This window comes from Hippoglossus hippoglossus, chromosome 1 (genome assembly GCF_009819705.1).
Source record: "Hippoglossus hippoglossus isolate fHipHip1 chromosome 1, fHipHip1.pri, whole genome shotgun sequence".
NCBI lineage: Eukaryota > Metazoa > Chordata > Actinopteri > Pleuronectiformes > Pleuronectidae > Hippoglossus > Hippoglossus hippoglossus.
The window spans coordinates 570,349-590,698 of NC_047151.1; the positions used below are offsets into that span (position 1 = coordinate 570,349).

Sequence of the window (20,350 nt, forward strand, 5' to 3'; positions counted from 1 at the left end):
GAAATACAGTTTAACTCCTCTGGTGGGGATAGGAAAAGTTGTATGTTTGGTTAAACCATAACAGCAGTGATGGAAAACTAACGTGCTAAATGTTTGCAGGTAACGATCGCTAAGCTGTGGTGGCTTCTCCTCTGCCGACAAGCCCCGCCCCAAAACATATGGCGTCATATCCGGTTAAATAAAGGTTAAAGTGCCGGAGAAGGATTTATTTCCAGCTTCTTTCATTCACTGAATATATAACAAGATCAGAACCATAAGAAAATGTGTAAATACATGTTTTTTTTTGTACATAAATTTGTCTGTGCTTTTAATGTTTAATTTTGTCATGCTTAACTGTGTTTTTTCACAGATTATTTATGGATATAAAATTTACCATATAAAGTTAGAAGATCTGAAATAAAGGAATAAAGAAATGGCTTAGCCCTTAAATCAGGTAATCATGCTTTGCAGGTATTCATGTCATCTTGTGTTACCTGTAATGGTCTAAATGGTGCCCATTATGTTTTTGTTTTTTTATCTAAACAGTTTAACATAGGGTCAGGTGGAATGTCTTTTGCATGCACAAATTCATTATTGTCAATGGAGATGCTCACAACAACACTGTCACAGCACATATTTGTTACGACACACCTATCTTTTCAAGTGTGTCTGCAGTGCACAGAGATGAAAAAAACATTTTTTTTTCAAATGCAGGAAGCACACGACAGGTCAAATACCTGCTGAGTACCTCTGAAAGATGCCCAGCTGTTTCAAAGTAGAGATGGTTTGGCAACAGAATCTCTGTTTTTTAATACTCATACATTTTTACTTTTAATAGGTAAACCTAGGTCTTGATCCACTCTGAAAAGTTTTATTTTATTTAGCTCTTGGATTGTGAAATTTTCATTTTTTATAGTTCAAGGAGGGGATGCACACAGACAGGACAAGGTTTGCATTAAATCCAAGAGTACAGCAACTTAGAGAGATTTACAAAGGAAATCCATTTATCTTTGTTCTTACTTTTTGGGGAATTTAGTTGGTTTAGTTTAGTCAGTGAGGCGTATTTCTAATTGGACAAGTGGTTTTGGTTGCTTAATAACAGCGTGTGAAACCATAGCAGCCTCTGAGAGCAGTGTAGCTTAAGTTTTCTCGAGCACCAGTCTTATTTGCACGGCAAGACTTGGAGACATCAGAAATGAAAGGAATGACCATTCTGAGTTTTTAAGGATTTCTAAAAAATTTGGAATGTAATGCTGACTAGTACAAAGTGAGATTATTATTGTGGATAACTTTAATTACTACTCTAGCAAGTGAGAAAACATTCTGGACTAGAAGTAATGTGAACTGTAATTACAAATAGGAGTGTGATTTGATTAAGTGCTGAAATGGCTTATCATCATATCAGTCCACCTACTGGAGCGCAAATTATGAATGACGATAGTGATACACTAGACTAGGTTTTATTGTTTGAAAAAGTTTCTTTATTCTTCGTCAGCAGGTTGACAGCCTCATTTAACTATGAAAATGTATCAACATCTGAATACAAAATCTCAAAACCTCAAAAAAAATGTTTCAAGTATTTTGGAAAATAAATTGAGGCTCAGTTTCTTGGTAAAAAGTGTAACTCAAGGTGTGTGTATACTGGAATGGAAATGTCAGAAATTCAGAACTTGCCTGAATTTCAGGCTAACATATATATTCAGCTCCCATAAACTCATATCTTCTAAAATGCTGCTATTTTTTGTGCAATAATTCAATGTTCACCACTCAAGTACCTTTTTAATATTACCAGTGTCAAGTTTACATTACTGTTACTTGCCTTCATATTTGAACATGGAGCTGGGAGAAACACAATTTCGTTCTGCTGTGCATCTCTTGTTGTATGATCTGGATGAAAATAAAGTTCACTTTGACTTTGACTTTAAATGTTCGCTGTTATCCTCCTCCGGAGCCGCGTTCGCATGTGGATCACAACGGACATTTAGGCTAAAGACACAGTGTAAATGACCTTGTTTCAATTTGAATTTGAATTTGAATGTCGGAGCTTTCAGACATTAGGATGACACCACAGGAGCAGTATGGAGGCATTTTATGTTTTTATCTGGTGTTTTTACACATTTAAAGAATTGGTCACAATTTACTTCAACTGTATTGGATTTGGCTGCAACGCTGTTTACCCCTGAAACTCCAAGTGTTTTGTGAACTCTTCACCCACCCCTCCATCGACATAGTTGTGAGAAGATAATGAGTGAATTAAAATTTTTGGGTGAAGTATCCCTTTAATCTGTGTCTTCTAGTTGTATGGCACCTGGGTTAAGACACATCAAAGTAGATGCCTTCCAAAACTCCTACTTTCTTTTTCCAAGGTCTTTCCTTTTGAGCCGCAGTGGAGTGATTGAAACAAAACAATTTAATTTCAACAAGATTGTGAGGGACCTATCCAGCATATTCACATCATATTGCCCTACAGATTTTATTGTCATTATAATTGTATTTGTGGTAAGAGAAAATTTGCCTTGTTTTGTTCTTGTATGTGGTGTAAGAGAAAGATGACTAAGGTACTCATCTGCTCGGCTGTTACAAACTGTGTAAATGAAGTCTGAAATAACAGCAGACACACTTTGCGTTGACACTTATGTAAATTATTTGCACAGAATTTATTTAGTATCATTTTTTAAATGTAGCATAACAAGCGGAGGACATCTGCTGTTACATAAAACCTGTACATTTGTGGTTGATTTAGTGTATCACTTTCAAACACCACTTGGGCAAAACAGACGCATACATACTGGACGTCAGTTACTTTGTCATTTGAAAGACAAATAACTCCCCCTCCTGCCAGCATGTTTTAATCTGAACATCTGAAAACAAAACAGATTCCATGAGTAGTCCAGATTACTGAAAGATAGCAGCACATACATAATGACGACAGCACAGGCAGATTCATCGCAAACCATTTACATGTTTAATGATACCCATACATTTTTAAACACTGGAACAGGTCATGAACGAATAATAAATGACAAAACATTTGTTGTAGCTGTGTTCCCTACAGCTAGTGCCAATGACATCCAAACACCAACACACAAAAACACAACCCTTCGATATATATGTTTTACCTTGCATCATTTTACAGTACGTACTTCCTTGATATTTCATTGAGAACAAGAATTAACATGAAAAAAACAGTTACAGCTTAGGCTTCAACCTGTGAACATGTTTAAACAATTGAAAGTCAACTTCAACTGGGCTTTGTATCTAAAAAATGAAATATTCTAATCGCACTGCCCAGTTGGGGAAACAAAGCAGCAGAGGGGTATCATTACATGTACCCCTCCATGTACATACATACTGTATACTGACAGTGAGTGTGACGGACGCAATCATCAGAACACAACATATAATCAGGACACAATCATACATGAGAAAGTGCAGGTCTGAATTACAAGGTTGATTTAACAAAGAATTTTACCATTCAACAGCAGGTGGCTCTGAGAAGGCCACTCATTCACGATACTGTAGCAATATGAGTAGTGGACTATATGGGACGAATACATTATGAGGAACAAACTGTGTATCATGGCTTTAAGGATTTTATGGGGACATTTAAAGTGCTTTAAAGGAAGTCTGTAATTTGAGATTTTTTTTTCTTTCATAGATTCCTGTTGTCTTACCTACAGTAGGAAAGGAATATATTATATCAAATATTATATCTGAGTAAAGGCAGATAAGTCCAGCACATTGTTCGCCTAGCTCAGCAAAAAGACTAGAGACAGCTAGGGTCATCAAAAAACATCTCCCAACAACTCCAGAGTTGTTCTTATTCGCTATTAAATTGGTCTCCAATAAATCTCAATGTGGTTCATTGACAGTACTGCACAGGACAGGCTTCCCTGTTCCACTGGAACAGCTTCCTTACACCTAATACAGCAAATAAAAGAAAATGAGGAGTTGGTGTTGTATTTATAGATGGTTGATGTGAAGCATTTCACCATCAGCCATGACATTCTCATTTCTTAACCTTCTATGTTGAATTTTTCATCTAAAGCAACAGTGTGGATTTATCTCACAATGTATTCAAGTTAATGATGGTCTGTCCATAAAAAAGTTCTAAGTAGGTGTATATCCCCTCTTATGTATGGAATGCCGTTTGAGTCTAAATTAAAAATAAATAAATAAATATGGCTTTGAAATACACCCTAAAATAAATATATGGCAGAAAATATATAAAAATAGCATAATATAAATATATAACTGAATCCATTTACTTAAATAAATACAATTACTAATTTCAAAATGATGTTTTTCAAAAGACATTTATTTCACAGCACTTTTAATTCATAATGCCACATTTAATTATTTCATTGGACTTTTATTTCATAATTCCACATTTATTTATTTCATGCGACTTTTATTTCATAACGCCACATTTAATTATTTCATGGGACTTTTATTTCATAATGCCATATTATTTATTTCATGGGACTTTTATTTCATAATGTCATATTATTTATTTCATGGGACTTCTATTTCTTAATGCCACATTTATTCATTTCATGGGACTTTTACTTCATAATGCCATATTATTTATTTCATGGGACTTCTATTTCTTAATGCCATATTTATTCATTTCATGGGACTTTTATTTCATAATGCCATATTATTTATTTCATGGGATTTCTATTTCTTAATGCCACATTTATTCATTTCATGGGACTTTTATTTCATAACGCCACATTTATTAATTTCATGGGACTTTTATTTCATAATGCCATATTATTTATTTCATGGGACTTTTATTTCATAATGTCATATTATTTATTTCATGGGACTTCTATTTCTTAATGCCACATTTATTCATTTCATGGGACTTTTATTTCATAATGCCATATTATTTATTTCATGGGATTTCTATTTCTTAATGCCACATTTATTCATTTCATGGGACTTTTATTTCATAATGCCACATTTATTTATTTCATGGGACTTTTATTTCATAATGCCATATTATTTATTTCATGGGACTTCTATTTCTTAATGCCACATTTATTTCACTGCTCTATTTATTTCCATTCCTAATATGCAAATGCAGGGGGCTTGGTTGTCTTTAGACCAAAGCAACTGCACCAGAACAGCACTGAGTCAAGACTGAATGGGAGGGAGAATATTAAGATTAAGAAGTCCTTTATTAGTCCCGCAATGGGGAAATTTGCAATGTTACAGCAGCAGAAAGATATCACATAAGTATATACCACCTGAAGGTGACAGTAATGCAATAAAACTTCTGGCGGGTGCAAGGAGCAATGTCTGACTCAGAGAAGAGCATATCAGAATTATTGAGAGAGGCTGAAAACCCCCTCGAAGGGATGGCGAAGCTCTTTCTTTTTCTCGCGTGATCTGGTGCAGTTGCTTTGGTCTGAAGATAACCACGACCCCCGTATTTGCATATTAGGAATGGAAATAAATAGAGCAGTGAAATAAATGTGGCATTATGAAATAAAAGTCCCATGAAATAAATAAACGTGGCATTATGAAATAAAAGTCCAATTAAATAATTAAATGTGGCAATATGAAATAAAAGTCCCATGAAATAAATAAACGTGGCATTATGAAATAAAAGTCCAATTAAATAATTAAATGTGGCAATATGAAATAAAAGTCCCATGAAATATATAAATGTGGCATTATGAAATAAAAGTCCCATGAAATAATTAAATGTGGTATTATGAAATAAATGTACCGTGAAATAAATAAATGTCGTCTTTTCAAAAACATCATTTTGAAATAAGTAATTGTATTTATTTATTTATGTAAATGGATTCAGTTCTATATTTATGTTATGCTATATTTATTGCCATATATTTTTATTTCAGGGTTCATTTCATAGCCATATTTATTTATCTACCTATTAATTAATTAATTTAATTTTGACTAAGACAGCATTCCATAAGTGGAAAGTCTGACCAGATGGCATAAAGAGTTATAGCTTTATCAGACAGTGTTAAGCAGATGTGAGGAAACTCCAGCCTCCAGGCTGCATAAAGACTTATGAGACAATTCATAAATACAAAAACATAAACTCAGATATATAAAAAAATGACAGCTACATTTTTTTGCAGCAATGAAAAATAACAGACTCACGTCTTTCAGGGTGTCAAGGTAAAGGACAACAAAACGCTGCTGTCATATCCAGATTTTTCAGCTTTCACAAGAAAAAAATTCAGTTGTACAGGCAGGTTTTGAGGTATGTAAGCTAATATCTAAGTGGCTGAAACCTTTATCAGAAGGGGAATTTATGAGGGAGTCTTAATGCTGCTGTGGACAAATCTTTTTCCAAAGTGTTAGTTTGTCTCAGAGTAACTGTCAGAGAGTAGATCAGAGATATGGTAAAAGACACTGTAAAAACACTGAAGGAAATCAATAGGAATTTGTATAACAAAAACAGAACAACTAAACATTTCTGTGTGTGGGATCACTGCTGAGTTTGATATGAAGGACAAATTACCTTCTTTGCAATCCATGCATGGCTCGACCCGTAGTCATTAGTTTGGGCAGGTTGTTTTAGCTACAACCAGCTGTGAGTAGCATCATCATCATTACTACCATCTGATATCAGATCCCTCGCTAAGAAGCAGTTCCTGCCATCGCATCAAGGGAAAACTTAAATATATATCAATCACATATTATTTGTAAAGCCCATATTCACAAATCAAAGCTAACCTTGGTCCAACAGATCAAGTGCAAATTAATAATCTATTTCGGACATTGTCCCTTGCAATTAAAATGAATGAATGAATAAATAAATATTGTGACAAGAGTTTAGCAACACTGTGTGCCGTCATCCCTCAGCTCACGAACAGCCACTTGATCCTGATGTCACATTTTTCATCACAACATACGATGATTGCATAAAATAAAAGCTGCTTCAGAGTTGTAGATGTTTCTCTTTTAACTGAGCTAAGCTAACTGAGCTAACATGTCCCCCCTGTTTCCAGCGAAAAAACTGAAAACCCTTTGCACACTTGTGTGTGATTAGCTCTAAAACAGACAACAGAGCTGAAACTGTCTGGAAATATAAAACCACAGTTGAATAAGGCAAGATTAGATATTTGTAATAAATTGTGGTCAAAGTTTGATGTATTTTAAGTCAATTTTACAGGTCAACTCATTACTCAAATACCACCATAGTAAGTTATGTAAACCGAATGGTCAGTCATAAACTTGACCATTTCATGATAAAAGGATGGATTGAGTGGTGTCAACACTGAGACACTCCTGTACAGTCCACTCTGTGATCCTCTGTCTGATGCATAGAGGAGGAAAAGGTTGAGGGTCTGAAAGGGAAAGCCACCTTAAAACAGAGTTCACATATTACTTCTATGGTCTAGGAAAAATATCAACTCTACATGTCATGATATCACAGGATACAACCTTCTCTTGTTTGCTCATGCTTACATAAGATGCATGAATTCCCATATAAAGGGATTTGAGTGAATCACCCTTCAGGTGGGGATCAGTTTAAGATTTCATCCACCTCATCCGGGGGTCAGTCTACAGTCCACACTGGGACTGCTGCCGGTGTCTGCGAACACTACACATCTGGCTGAAGGACTGTCCACAGCGCGAGCAGCTGTAGGGCTTCTCCTGCGTGTGGACTGTGCGGTGCCTCTTCAGGTGGCTGGATGAGATGAAACTCTTCCCGCACAGTGTGCATCGATAACGCCTCTCCCCGGTGTGGATGAGGAGGTGGACCCGCAGGTTGTTGGGCTGGGCGAAGCCCTTTCCACAGTGGGGGCAAGTGTAGGGTCTCTCCCCTGTGTGCACCCGCTGGTGCAGCTCCAGGGCAGCTGCACTTGGGAAAAGACGACCACAAACTGCACACGACACAGGATCTTTAGAAGAGGTAGCGCCGCTCCTATAAGGTCGACTCTGGCTGGTCGTTATGGCAGAAGGAGCTGAAGGGGGAGGGGGTGGAGGTGGTGCAGTGACAACAGCTGCAGCAGTGGTGGCCGCAGCTGCCATGTCAAAAGAAGCAGCAAAAGCAGCCATTTCATGAGCTCCACCTGTGAAAAGCATAGTTGGAGGACAATCTAAACTGTCTCCTCCTCCCTGTGACGGAAAGGAGGCAGAGGGGTGTCCAGTTTCTGTGTTACCCAAACCCAACTGTGCTACCGCATACGCTGCACCAAGATGGCTGACCCTCTCCTGCATCCAGACCAGGTCAAGGCCCAGGCTGTGGAGGCGGTCGGGGCTGGGCTCATCTGATGCTACAGGAGCTGACAGCTGAGAGAGATGAAGTTCTTCTTCCATGCAATCATCTGTCTGGATCTCTGGCTTCAGAGCACCATCTGTAAGGCTCACTCCAAGTTCCCTGCGAGCAGCTTCAGGGCCCGGGAGGCCCCCACTGCTGCCTGCCAAACTGTTTCCCAGGACCTCGGTGGCTTTATGTTTGGCTCGTGGTTGGCAGGTCAGATCCACTGTGGAGTCAGTGGGAGAGGAAGAGGGTTGGTTGGTGGAGGGGGTGGAAGGGGTGATGACACTCGTGTCACCAACATTACCGTGGGGGATCTCTTCATTGGGCTCCAGGGCTGAGGAGGTGCAGAAAGTCAGAGAGCAACAGGGTGAGTGGATTTTAAGAAAAAGAAAAAGGAACAACTCAGAGAACTGATGAATTGAATTTAGAGAGCTCAATGTACATACATGAGTATAAGAGTAAATCGGGATTAAACTTTGTGAGTGAAGTTTCACTTTTTGATTAAATGAGCTCAGGATCTGATGATTGTTGAGCATCTTAAACCTCTCTGATGTGTTGGCAATTCAGCTGCGTTTTCACAGCAGGAACTTTCTGCAGGAAGTAGGAACCTATGCAAGAACTTTGCATTTCCACTACAGAGACCTGGGTCTAAACTAAGTCTTTTTAGGCCCAAAACAGTCCCTGCACAGGGGCTAGTACCTTTATAAAAGTACAGGAACCTTTGGGGTGGGGGCTTGCAGCACTGAAGATGCCTGATTGGTCGAGTATTACACCATTTCTATTTTTGAAAGCACAATTTTAAGATCCTCCATGCTTACTATTATTTTAGTTTTGCACAATTTATATAGGATTATCATTGTTGTAGAGTCGTCTGCGTTACTGCTGCCTGTTTATTGGAGTGGAACAGCTTGTTGTAGCTATTGGTTGTTTATACCTCAGCAGGCTAATTTGCCTAATCTCCCCTAGTCTTTTGACCACAGTTGAAGTGCAAGCAAACATCAATCTGAGGAAACATTTTAGTTCCTTGAAAAATGTCTGTTCAGATTGTGTATGACTTTCCATCAAAACCCTGCCCTTGCACTCAAATAGCCCCTGTTTGCACTTAAATTTGCTCTGCTTCTGCTCAAACTTTTGACAGGGTTGTTCCACAAAAAAATCCAAGAGCACAGGAGAAATCTGAGAGCAGACTATTCACGAGTGCGGAGAAGGGCTGAAGGTGGAGCGCAAGAAATCCGTGTGAGCAACAATATATCTGAGTGCAAGCACACAGTTTGAGCCGAAGCAGAGCAAATTTAAGTGCAAACGGGCTATTTGAGTGCAAGGGCAGGGTTTTGATGGAAAGTCATACACAACCTGAACATAAATTCAACAAGTCATTACATTACATTACATTTAGCTGACGCTTTTATCGAAAGCGACTTACAATAAGTGCATTCAACCATGAGGGGACAAACCCAGAACAACAAGAATCAAGAAAGTACAATTTTCTTCAAGAAAGCCAAACTTCAAAGTGCTATAAGTAAGTGCCATTTAAGTGCTACTAAAGATGTGTTGACTTTCTGCTGTCCTGATGTCATTGGGGAGCTCGTTCCACCATTTAGGAGCCAGGACAGCAAACAGTCGTGATTTTGTTGAGTGTTTAGCTCGCAGTGAGGGAGCAACAAGCCGATTGGCAGATGCAGAGCGGAGTGAACGGCTGGGGTGTAAGGTTTGACCATGTCCTGGATGTAGACTGGACCCGATCGGTTCGCAGCACAGTAGGCAAATACTAATGTTTTGAAACGGATGCGGACAGCCACTGGTAACCAGTGAAGGGAGCGGAGGAGCGGAGTAGTGTGAGTGAATTTAGGAAGGTTAAAGACCAGTCGAGCTGCTGCATTCTGGATGAGCTGCAGAGGTCGGATGGCACTAGCAGGTAGACCTGCCAGTCATGCTCTCAAACTGAAAGACCACGCTGTTGAATAAAGATAGGAAAAAAGCTCCATAGCAGTGGCAGAACATAATCGATAAAATGTTTCCACTGCTGCTTCAGGAAAACACCCGGTCGTCTTTTAGCGTGCTGGGGTGTCCTGTTGATGTATCCTCCCTCCTAACTCCCTCGATGGTGTATGCACATTTTGCACTTTAACTATGAACACCAACACTAATCAGAACTTATTAGGACCTGTAGAGTAGTTCACGTTTACTTTGTGTTTTTTTTATTTGCTCTAGAAATGATGAGGCACAAATTTAAACACCAACACAAAAATAGTCCAACATTTTGATTGTACCCAGTTCTCCTGCCACACAGCACACGAGACACACACAGCCAAGATATTAGGGTTAGAGTGACTGGAGTGACCTGGATTCATGATCCGACTTCAATCAATTATCAATTGATAACTAAATAAATGTGATTGTCAGTTTGTGTCTGGAGAGCGACAGTGGCGAGCACACACAAACTTGAACACACACACAGGATGCAGACACGAGAGAAGTTCTTTACACTTGACATCCATTGCACTTCTGTCCGTCCTGGGAGAGGGATCCCTCACATGTGGCTCTCTCTGAGGTTTCTACGTTCTTTTTTCCCTGTTAAAAGGGTTTTTAAGTAGTTTTTCCTTACTCTTGTTGAGGGTTAAGGGCAGAGGATGTCACACCATGTTAAAGCCCTATGAGACAAATTGTGATTTGTGAATATGGGCTATACAAATAAAATTTGATTGATTGATTCTTCCAAAAATTATTACATGACACAGTGCGCCTTTTAACTTCCTTGTTGCAGAAGAAGCATCACTCCACTTATCCGGGTACATGTAAATATGAATTCACAAGGTTATCATAAAGATCAGCTCCACGTGTGAGTGATTAGAAAAGGTTAGAGGAGCAGAATCACTTGTTGACCAGCACAGAGTGATGCGCCTCAATGCAGTGGCACTGACAAAGGGGGGCCTGGCGGGACCACACTGATACGGTAAAGGCTACAATCAAACATTTTCTTTTTAAGGCTTAGACTGTAGTCAGATTTTTGAATTGAAAAACGTATTTTATAAATTACAGCACACTTGTAATGATAGTAACAATTATACTGTATCAATTGATGAAAAAGCAGCCATGTGCAGCATTATAAAAAATTGAGGATGTGATGCATCAAGATGCATCAAGATGCATCAAGATGCATCAAGATGCATCGAATTGTTGACTAGTGAATCGTAATCGAATTGTGAGGATGGTGAAGAATCACACCTTTAGTGCTTCATAATGGGTGAATGCTACATCCTGATTGGATGGTCTGTCTATGGGTGCTAAGGTGGAGAGGTAAACTAATTGCAAAGCTTTTTGAGGGGGAAAAGCATCTATAAAACATGATGTTAACAGAAAGCAGATCTGTCTGGTACATTTGCTACTATGGTAAATATCTGAAGTTTTCTGAACTTCTCTTTAGTTCCATGGCTTAAGGCAGGAGGTTTTACATGTTTCAAACTCATCAGATAACTCTAATTATTTAACCAATAAATTAGGTAGTGTTGATGGAGAAAAAGTTCAGACGAGGTGTAAATGTTTCACCAGTTAACCTCTAGTTTATTCTAAAGTTTATCCTCACATCTTTTTACACAAAAATTAACATGTTCAAACTAGAGTAATGGCTGTAAACAAACAAATTAAGCACTCACCATTTGACAGGCCACACTCTGCCCTTATGTTCACCTCCACCTTGAGGTCCAGGTTGCAGTTGTCTCTTTCCACTTTCTCCTGCTTCACCAGAGGAATCACCTTGGTTTCACCCTTCTGTGAAGGTTTACAGGACAAAAAAACTTTTACTCTGTTACTTACTTATTGAAGAACTTAAAATGTAGTCATGACTTTTTCTCTTTCACAATTAGATACATTTATTGTGCTACTTTTATTTACTTGTTACCAACTGATCCCAGGTCTGCTGGCTCGTTGTAATCCCCTAATGACTCCATTCATAGCAGAAGGAAGACTTCAGCTACAGCTGCAGAATCTGATGCTCTAATACTCCTCACAGACTACAGTACAGAGAGCAGTGTGCTCTGGTTGTGAACACTGGTGTGAGGTTAATACATCAGAACTAAGATGACACTGACAGAAAGTAGTAGGCGCATCTGTTGTGTTTATGCTAATGAGCTTAACCCTACAGTATATACACAAACATAATGTGTCAAAACTACTAATGCTCCTCTTGCTGCTCCTGTCCTCATGTAGATATAACAATGTAAATATTGGAGCTAAAACGTGCGGCTGACTGACGTGGTCACTTCATGCTGTTACATGAATGTATTCATGTATGGAAAGACCTGGAAGTGTTGCTTTTAGACCTATGGATCAGGCCTGATCTGTGGCCGTCTGTGATGGTAACATAAACTTGGGATATTTACACTGGAAAAGGACACATGTTGAAACTTTTTTATGTTCACTTTCTGACATAGTCCATCCTCATTTAGTTTGCTAATTTGTTTGTCACATCAGTGTTATATGGGACAAAGGCAGAGGATGTGATATAAAAATGTCTTTAATTATTTTTACTTCAGAGTACTCTGAGAGAAGTTTTGACTATCCTCATACAGTAAATCTGTTCACCATGAAGACCAGCCCAACTCATTCCACAGATACTACCTTCTCTCTAAGCAGTACCCAAGGTCAGGTTATAGATAAACCGCCAACTAGCAGTACGTTGTAGTATCTACACTCAGGGACTTTCATATCTAATTCAGATGCTCCAGACAGAGAGGCACCAACTCCAATTCCTTTGCGTATTACATCAGTGGCTAGACGTAAAGGTTAGGTATGCATGCTCCCAACAAAAACGTGGATCGCATTAACTATGTCCATTTCAATCTCCAACGCCTCACCAACCTTACTCGAGACACCATAACAGGCCTATCCGAACTGCTCGCCCCTACTTCCCTTATGGTCACACAGAACCGAATGGCCCTAGACCTCCTACTGGCAGAAAAGGGTGGTGTGCGCACTATGATAGGAAGTTCTTGTTGTACATTTATCCCCAACAATACCACCCCTGATGGCTCGGTGACCAGGGCCCTCTCCGCCTTATGCACCATGGCACAGGACATGGCCGCAGACTCTGGAATTAACAACCCCCTAGATAGCTGGATGAACACGGCATTCTGCAAATGGAAAGGGCTAATTGCATCCTGCCTCCTCTCCCTAGCTATCTTTGCAGCTATCCTAGTCACCTGTGGCTGCTGCTGCATCCCTTGCTTTAGGACCTTGCTCAACAGACTCATCACCACGGCTCTGACCAAGGAAAACATGCCCCATCCCACACCCTACCAGTTGCCTTTGTTGAGTGGTGATGATAGTGATGAGTTTGCATTGGATGAGATGGAGGTTGGGGAGTTCGTGGATGATCCCCAGTAAGTTGTTCACACCATAAAATGGTGTGAAAGGAGGGATTTGTTAGGACTGTAATCCGTGGCATACAATACACTGTACTTAAACTTGTTCTCATACATAAACCTATATATATATATTACAGTATTCCTTTAGCTTTATTCAACATCACACATACATGAATGCACTGTGCTCATTAAGACACTGTGACCTATGCCTTAGAAAGAATTCAAGCAGCTGCCCCAGCTTCTGAAGGGCAGATAGGAAAGGAGTTGTCTTGTCTGATAAATACGCATGCTTACGCACACAGAACATACAGCCGATAAAACAGAAACACAATGTTTCTCACTCCAATGAACAGCAACACCGTATTTGCAAAACTACTGAAGACCCACAAGGCTTCAGCCGGATAAAGGCTTGTTTTTAATACACAAAACCAAACACTGTCAGAATGTGAAGATTTGCCCAGCTACTATGAAAGGAGTGACGAACCTGGGAGCAGCTCCTCATCATTCGCAGACTCCAGGGCCAAGAGGATGGGACCACGCCTGCGCACCAGCAAGAGAGAGGCAGGGCTAAACCACGGTGACTCCCCCTCGTTATTGACCAATGAAGTTCTACCTACTATTATAAATATTGCACCTGTCGTCCGTTCGGGGCGACTCTTGACTACCCCGTGCTACTGACTTAGCCGAGGCTGTGTATTGAGTGCCCATAGCTATGTGCACATAGCTATGCTGTACCTTTTCATTGCTTCTGAATAAATACTTGTTGAACCAAACCAAGACCGGCTCTTCTCATATCTCGGGATAAAAGAACACGACAGTCACGACTCTTTCAAACACATCAGTCACCAGGGCCCTAATATATCAATGTGCACTGACGTTTCTATGTCTTTAATTTATTTGTTCTTGATGCGAGATAATCTGGGACGATGTACACTTTGGCTAACTGAAATGCATGACGTCAAAACAGAGAAATAAACCCTCTGTTACACAAATAGCTGTGATAGACTGTGAGGGAGGCAAGGCATTTAAGAACTTTTCAACTTCCAAACAAAAAACAACAGTCAGCAAACAGCATCTCCATCTGAATCTCTGCAGGGTACATGAGGATTGTAGATGATGTCATTTCTCTGATTCATGTTCTCTCATCAAATCATGTGGATTCTCTTTCAAAAACATAGGGCCTGATCTACTAAGATCCCAAATAAAGAATGTTAAATTGTGTGCATTACAACAGATTGTTTGGTTGGGGGGCGTTTTGCGGGTTATCTACCAAAAATAATTGCGCAAATGATAACAAGTGCAAACATGGTAGAGGCAGTAGTATTTAAATGGGTGTTTTGCGTGCGCTACTGGTTTCTGCCATGGAGCGTTACTGAGAGCAGAGTGACCGCAAGCGCAAAGCGAAATTTAATGCCATGGAATTGGAGGTGTTAGTGGAAGTGGCAAACAAACATGTTGTTGAGCTATAGCAAAGCTAACCCTAACCCTATTATAACTCGAAGAAACGCGATATGGGAGAGTATCTGTGAGAAAGTAAATGCTGTGGGTAAAACAAAAAGAAATATAGCGGCGATGAGCAGGTTCAAGCCTTAATTCGCTCAATAGGAGAAAGTGGCTCATTTATAGGAAGCAGCACATTTTTACGTCATTTAGCTGACGCGTTTATCCAACTTCCACTTAGTGCATTCAACATCTATGATGATTCAGCATGGGCTGGGATTTGAGCCACCAACTTCTGGTTGGAGGACCTCTTTCCCCTCAGCCACAGCTGGCCACAGTATAAGGAAGCAGCTCAATAGGAACGTTTTTGCTATTTTTGGTACTCCCTATGGGCAAAACTTAAAATGCGTAAACACGGCTATTCTACAATATGGTATAAACATATTTAATTAGTGTCATGATGATTGGACAACTACAGGTATTTAAAGAGTTATTGCCAATTTCCGCTTAGCCCTGCCCTGGGCAAAGCTTTATGGTGTTTTTTGACCAATTATCATGACAGACTTTTATGAGGCCTAATTATAGATCCACCATGAGGCCGAATGAGCTCATGTTTCAGAGAAAGTTGATGCACATCAATTCCAGTTATTTTGCCAAGTTTCGTGTTTTTAGCTTATTCCAGCTCACGGGAATTTGAGCCGAGGCGGCAGACTACAAATAATAAATATAGCCGCAAGCGGCAAAGAGCGGGTTCGAGCCTTAATTCGCTCAATAGGAGGAAGCGGAAAATAGGAAGGAAGCGGATCAATAAGAGGGAGCAGCTCAATAAGAGGAAGTAGCTCAATAAGAGGAAGTGGTTCAATAGGAAGAAGTAGCTCAATAAGAGGAAGCAGCTCAATCAAAGGAAGCACCAGCTCAATAAGAGGAAGCAGCTCAATAAGAGGAAGCAGCTCAATCAGAGGAAGCACCAGCTCAATAAGAGGAAGCAGCTCAATAAGAGGAAGTAGCTCAATAAAAGAATGCAGCAGCTCAATAAAAGAATGCAGCAGCTCAATAAGAGGAAGCAGCAGCTCAATATGAAGAAGCGGCTCAATAGGAGGAAACAGCTTTACAAGAGGAAGCAGCAGCTAAATTAGAGGAAGTAGCTCAATAGGAAGAAGCAGTTCAATAGGAGGAAGCAGCTCAAGAGGAGGAAGCAGGTCACTACGCTCACTATGTCCATCAGTGCCCTGGCAAGAGGGATCGAAGATGGGGTACAGGCATTGGTGAGGTCTCTCAAAACAAGCAGCCCCACAACAGAGTAGCTGGGGAATGTAGAGGGAGGAGAGTGCACCGGAGGAGATTAACACACTGGAGACAAGCACAATTTGCGAAAAAAAGAAAACCCCCAGTTAAAAATGTAATGTTGGCAAAAAGAGGGAAATAGGAAGACATAATGAATGTCAATGTAATTTCTTCTTCAGGCTTGAGTTAAATGTTCTGTTCTTTTGTGGCTGTGAATGCTCAGTTTTGTTTGGCTGCAGCCATCTATGCGCAACGCGGTGCCTATTAGCACCTACCTTTCAAACGTATTAAATATAGACGCAGTCACAGTCCCTGCAATTGTTTTCAGGCTTTGTAAATCACAATAAATGTGCTAAATTAAAGTATTTGCATCTACTACTCCCAATATTTCGGGTAGAAATGCCCGATATTGCATATTTATTAAGGCAAACGTACTGAATGGACAGCGTGTGTTATTCTCAGTGCACACCGTTAGTAGATCAGCTTGCATGTTTTTTTGCAGGTGAAATCAAGTTTGCACATGTTTTTACACGAGCAAACCTTTAGTAGATCAGGCCCATTGTGTGTTGATGTGGTTTCAGTGAAACACAGAAACATTCTGGCGATTAATCTTTACCTTTGAAATGTGATGAAAGGATTTTTCTTCTGAGGAGGCATGAAGAGACACCAGAGGCTGATGGTCATCAGGTCCTGGAAAATAACACAAGACCCTGAGCAAGTACTGTCCAATGAAGCTTTTACGCCTCTACACCCTCAAAACCTCAAAACCTCCAGCAGTGGCTAAATGAAGATCCACCCTGCCTGCTATGCTCAGCTCCATCTACCCTCAGATACATCCTCACTGGTTGTAAAGTAAGTCTCTCCCAAGGTAGGTAATAGTTTGCCCTGTCGAGGTTGGCTGCAGGGGTTTTGTTGCAACATCCACCATCAAGCTCTGGATCAGGAGGAAACATCCCCAAAATGTTAGGGACCCAGGCCTTATTAGCGTGTGGTGGACCTACCTTAGAAGAAGGAGTCTTGTGATTAAAAGGCCGAAATACCGGATGACGCTATGGTACACAACTGAAGATATGTCCCCAACATCCACTGGTGGTTGGTAACAACCCCTAACATAAACTGGTGCTTGTAATCTTAATTAGTGCAGAACACATAAGGGATATTCTCCATCTTGCCCTATGTTATAAAATGGGACAGTGTTTGACACTGTTCCTGTGACATAAGGGATATTCTCAATTCTATGCTCTAAAATAAAACAAGTGCCATCATGACACCATCCTGGAAGCCTCAGTTAGCACATTCACTCCAACTCATGTCATCTCAGGTACAGTATGTACACTCTACAAAGGGACTGTAACGGAAGTCTTGAAACGGAACCACTTTGTTTTGAAACGGAAAATTCACTTTGTTTGAGTCCACTAAACACTTTGGGAGTTTCAGTGGTAAACAGCGTTGCAGCCAAATCCAATAAAATTTATGTCAATTGTGACCACTTCTTCAAATGCTAAAAAAGACAGAAAAAATACCTAAAATGCCTGGATATTACTTTTGTGGTTCATCCAAGTGTCCAGAAGCCCCGACATTCAAATTCGACTCGAAACAGCGTCATTTACACCGTGTTTTAAGCCTATAAGTCAGTTACCGGAAGTAGCGATGCTAGCGATGCTGACACGTATCCCACAGGTGCCCTTGATAGCTTGTGTGCAGTGTGTGTGGTGTTTCCGGTGTGTACGTGGGAACGTGATCGGTCTCCGAGGAGGATAACAGCGGACATTTAGGCTAAAAACATGGTATAAATGTCAGAGCTTACGGACACTTGGATGACACCACAAAAGCAGTATCCAGGCATTTTAGGTATTTTTTCTGTTGTTTTTAATGTTTGAATTAGTGGTCACCAGTGACTTTAATTTTATTGGATTTGGTGTTCTCCCAAAGTGTTTTTTTTTGACTCAAACACTTCACCCTCCCCTCTATCGGCATAGTGGTGAGTAGATGAGATGAGTGCATTTTCCCTTTTCGGTGAAATATCCCTTTAAGATAAGCAAATGAAACAATCTTAAATAAACAAACCTAGGATAAAGAACTAATAAGGCCAAAAATGTCTGTCTGATGAGTTAAGTTAAGATAAGAAAAGTACTACTAAGTAAACATGCAGTCTTTATTAATGTAGGGACATCAAAAATGTCTGTTTGTCTTTTTCATATTTTAGTGGACCTGATTTACATCAGTGCACAACAACACATTTTTTCTGTTATTTATATAAAAATCAAACCAGAGAAATGTATGTTGTGAAGGACCAACAGAGTGGAGTTTCAAAAAGAAACTAGAATTACCGCACTGCGGTTGTATGCATCCGCCAACCACTGCAATTTCAGTGTACATTTTTCTATATAATTTTTTTTTTTTACCTTTGACCACTGAAATGCAATCACTTCATCTTTGAGTCCTAGTGACAACTGATCAAAAGAAATTCCCTCAAGTCAGGTGTTGAAATATCAAACTCAAGAGGCCAAGAACATGCATGAGGCCACAGTGACCTTGAAATCTATTCAGGTCATCCGTGAATCCAACTGAATGCCACATGTAAATAAATTCCCTTTGAGCATTGTTGATATACTGTGTTCAAGACAATATAAGGTCACGTGACCTTGCCCTTTTGAACTCCGACCACCAAAATTGAATCAGTGTGTACTAAATTTGAAGACGTTCCTCAAGCTGATCTTTAAAGGGGACATAGCATGCAAATTCCACTTTGTTAGTGCTTCTACAGGTTAATGTGGGTATCTGGCATGTCTACCAACCCAAAAACTCTGGGGAAAAAAACACTCGCGCGTTTTGTTATGGTTCCTCTAAGTCAGAAACGTCATGCTTGAGCGACTCGATTGAGCTTCCTGGGTTTTGTGTCGTAACAAGGTACTGGAAGTCTCCTTACATGGTCTTGGCCCACCCCCCACCTCATCCCCCCCGTCCCCCCACACTCATTACGCCGGGTTTACACCGGAGGCAGCGAGGCTGCGAGGCAGCGCAGCGCCGTTCCCAAGCACGCAGCCGCCTGGCTGTTCACATGGGACGAGCATTTCTCCGCTGGTCAGCCCGCGATTCACTCACATGTGGCATTTGTCTGGATCGTTGGGACTGGGAGGCTGCAGCAGCTGCTCGGGCGCGACCGCTCGCTCTCCCGTGCGTGAGCTGGAATTTGTGTCAGCGCCACACAGCCAGCAGTGTGGAAGACTTCCGCAGTGTTCAGCTCTACTGTATGCCGGGTTACAGTAGTTACGCCGGGTTACAGTAGTTCCGCCGGGGTACAGTAGTTCCGCCGGGGTACAGTAGTTACGCTGGGTTACAGTAGTTCCGCCGGGTTACAGTAGTTACGCCGGGTTTACACCGGACGCGGAAGCGCCGCAGCGAGGCAGCGCAGCGCCGTTCTCCAGCACGCAGCCGCCTGGCTGTTCACACGGGACGTGCATTTCTCCGCGCTGGTCAGCCACATAGACTGTATATATAAGGTCAGCCCGCGATTCTGCTTTCTCCGCTTGTTGTTGTACCCATTGAATGTCGGGGTTCGGGGGTAAATGATGGTCTTCATAGCCCCCCCCCCCCACCCCTCTCTTTCTCTCTCTGTCTGTCTGCTTGTGTGCTTGTAGTGGATGGGCAGAGGGGGACATTTAATTATGTGATTGGGAAAATTAAAACTCCAGGACAACAGAAGGGGAATACAAAGTATGGGATGCATATTGATAATTTATATCATATAAAATATGTAATTTATATCGTTTAAAATCATGGGGGGAGAGGGGGAGGGGGAGCTGGCTCATTAGCATTTAAAGGAACAGGCACTCAAAACAGGTCACTCTGTGGAGGGCTGTTTTATACAGGGTAAAAAGGGTGCTGTTTTATATGATCCTTGTGGTATTTTGACCAAAGTATGTTACAGACATTTCATTAAGACCCCAAGGAACCATATCAACTTGTGGTAAAATGGGCATGCTATGTCCCCTTTAAGATATCACGTTCAAGAAAAACATAAACATAC

General features: G+C 40.6%; 1 protein-coding gene and 1 long non-coding RNA gene across 2 annotated transcripts in view; both read right to left on the reverse strand.

The window, feature by feature from the left end:
* Positions 1-20,350, reverse strand: part of LOC117770951 (oocyte zinc finger protein XlCOF8.4-like) — a 30,987-nt gene that overhangs the window by 7,529 nt on the left and 3,108 nt on the right. Inside the window, exons 2-5 of the mRNA XM_034600893.1 lie at positions 16,937-17,010; positions 11,887-12,001; positions 7,535-8,567; positions 7,261-7,313 (exon numbers count right to left, since the gene is read on the reverse strand). Coding sequence (XP_034456784.1) covers positions 7,261-7,313; positions 7,535-8,567; positions 11,887-12,001; positions 16,937-17,010 — 1,275 coding nt within the window. The remainder of the gene's footprint in view (positions 1-7,260; positions 7,314-7,534; positions 8,568-11,886; positions 12,002-16,936; positions 17,011-20,350) is intronic.
* LOC117776582 lies at positions 2,613-3,565 on the reverse strand. Its single transcript, XR_004616463.1, has 2 exons — positions 3,265-3,565; positions 2,613-3,174 (listed from the first exon to the last, which is right to left on the reverse strand). It is a non-coding gene; the product is annotated as an uncharacterized LOC117776582 (long non-coding RNA).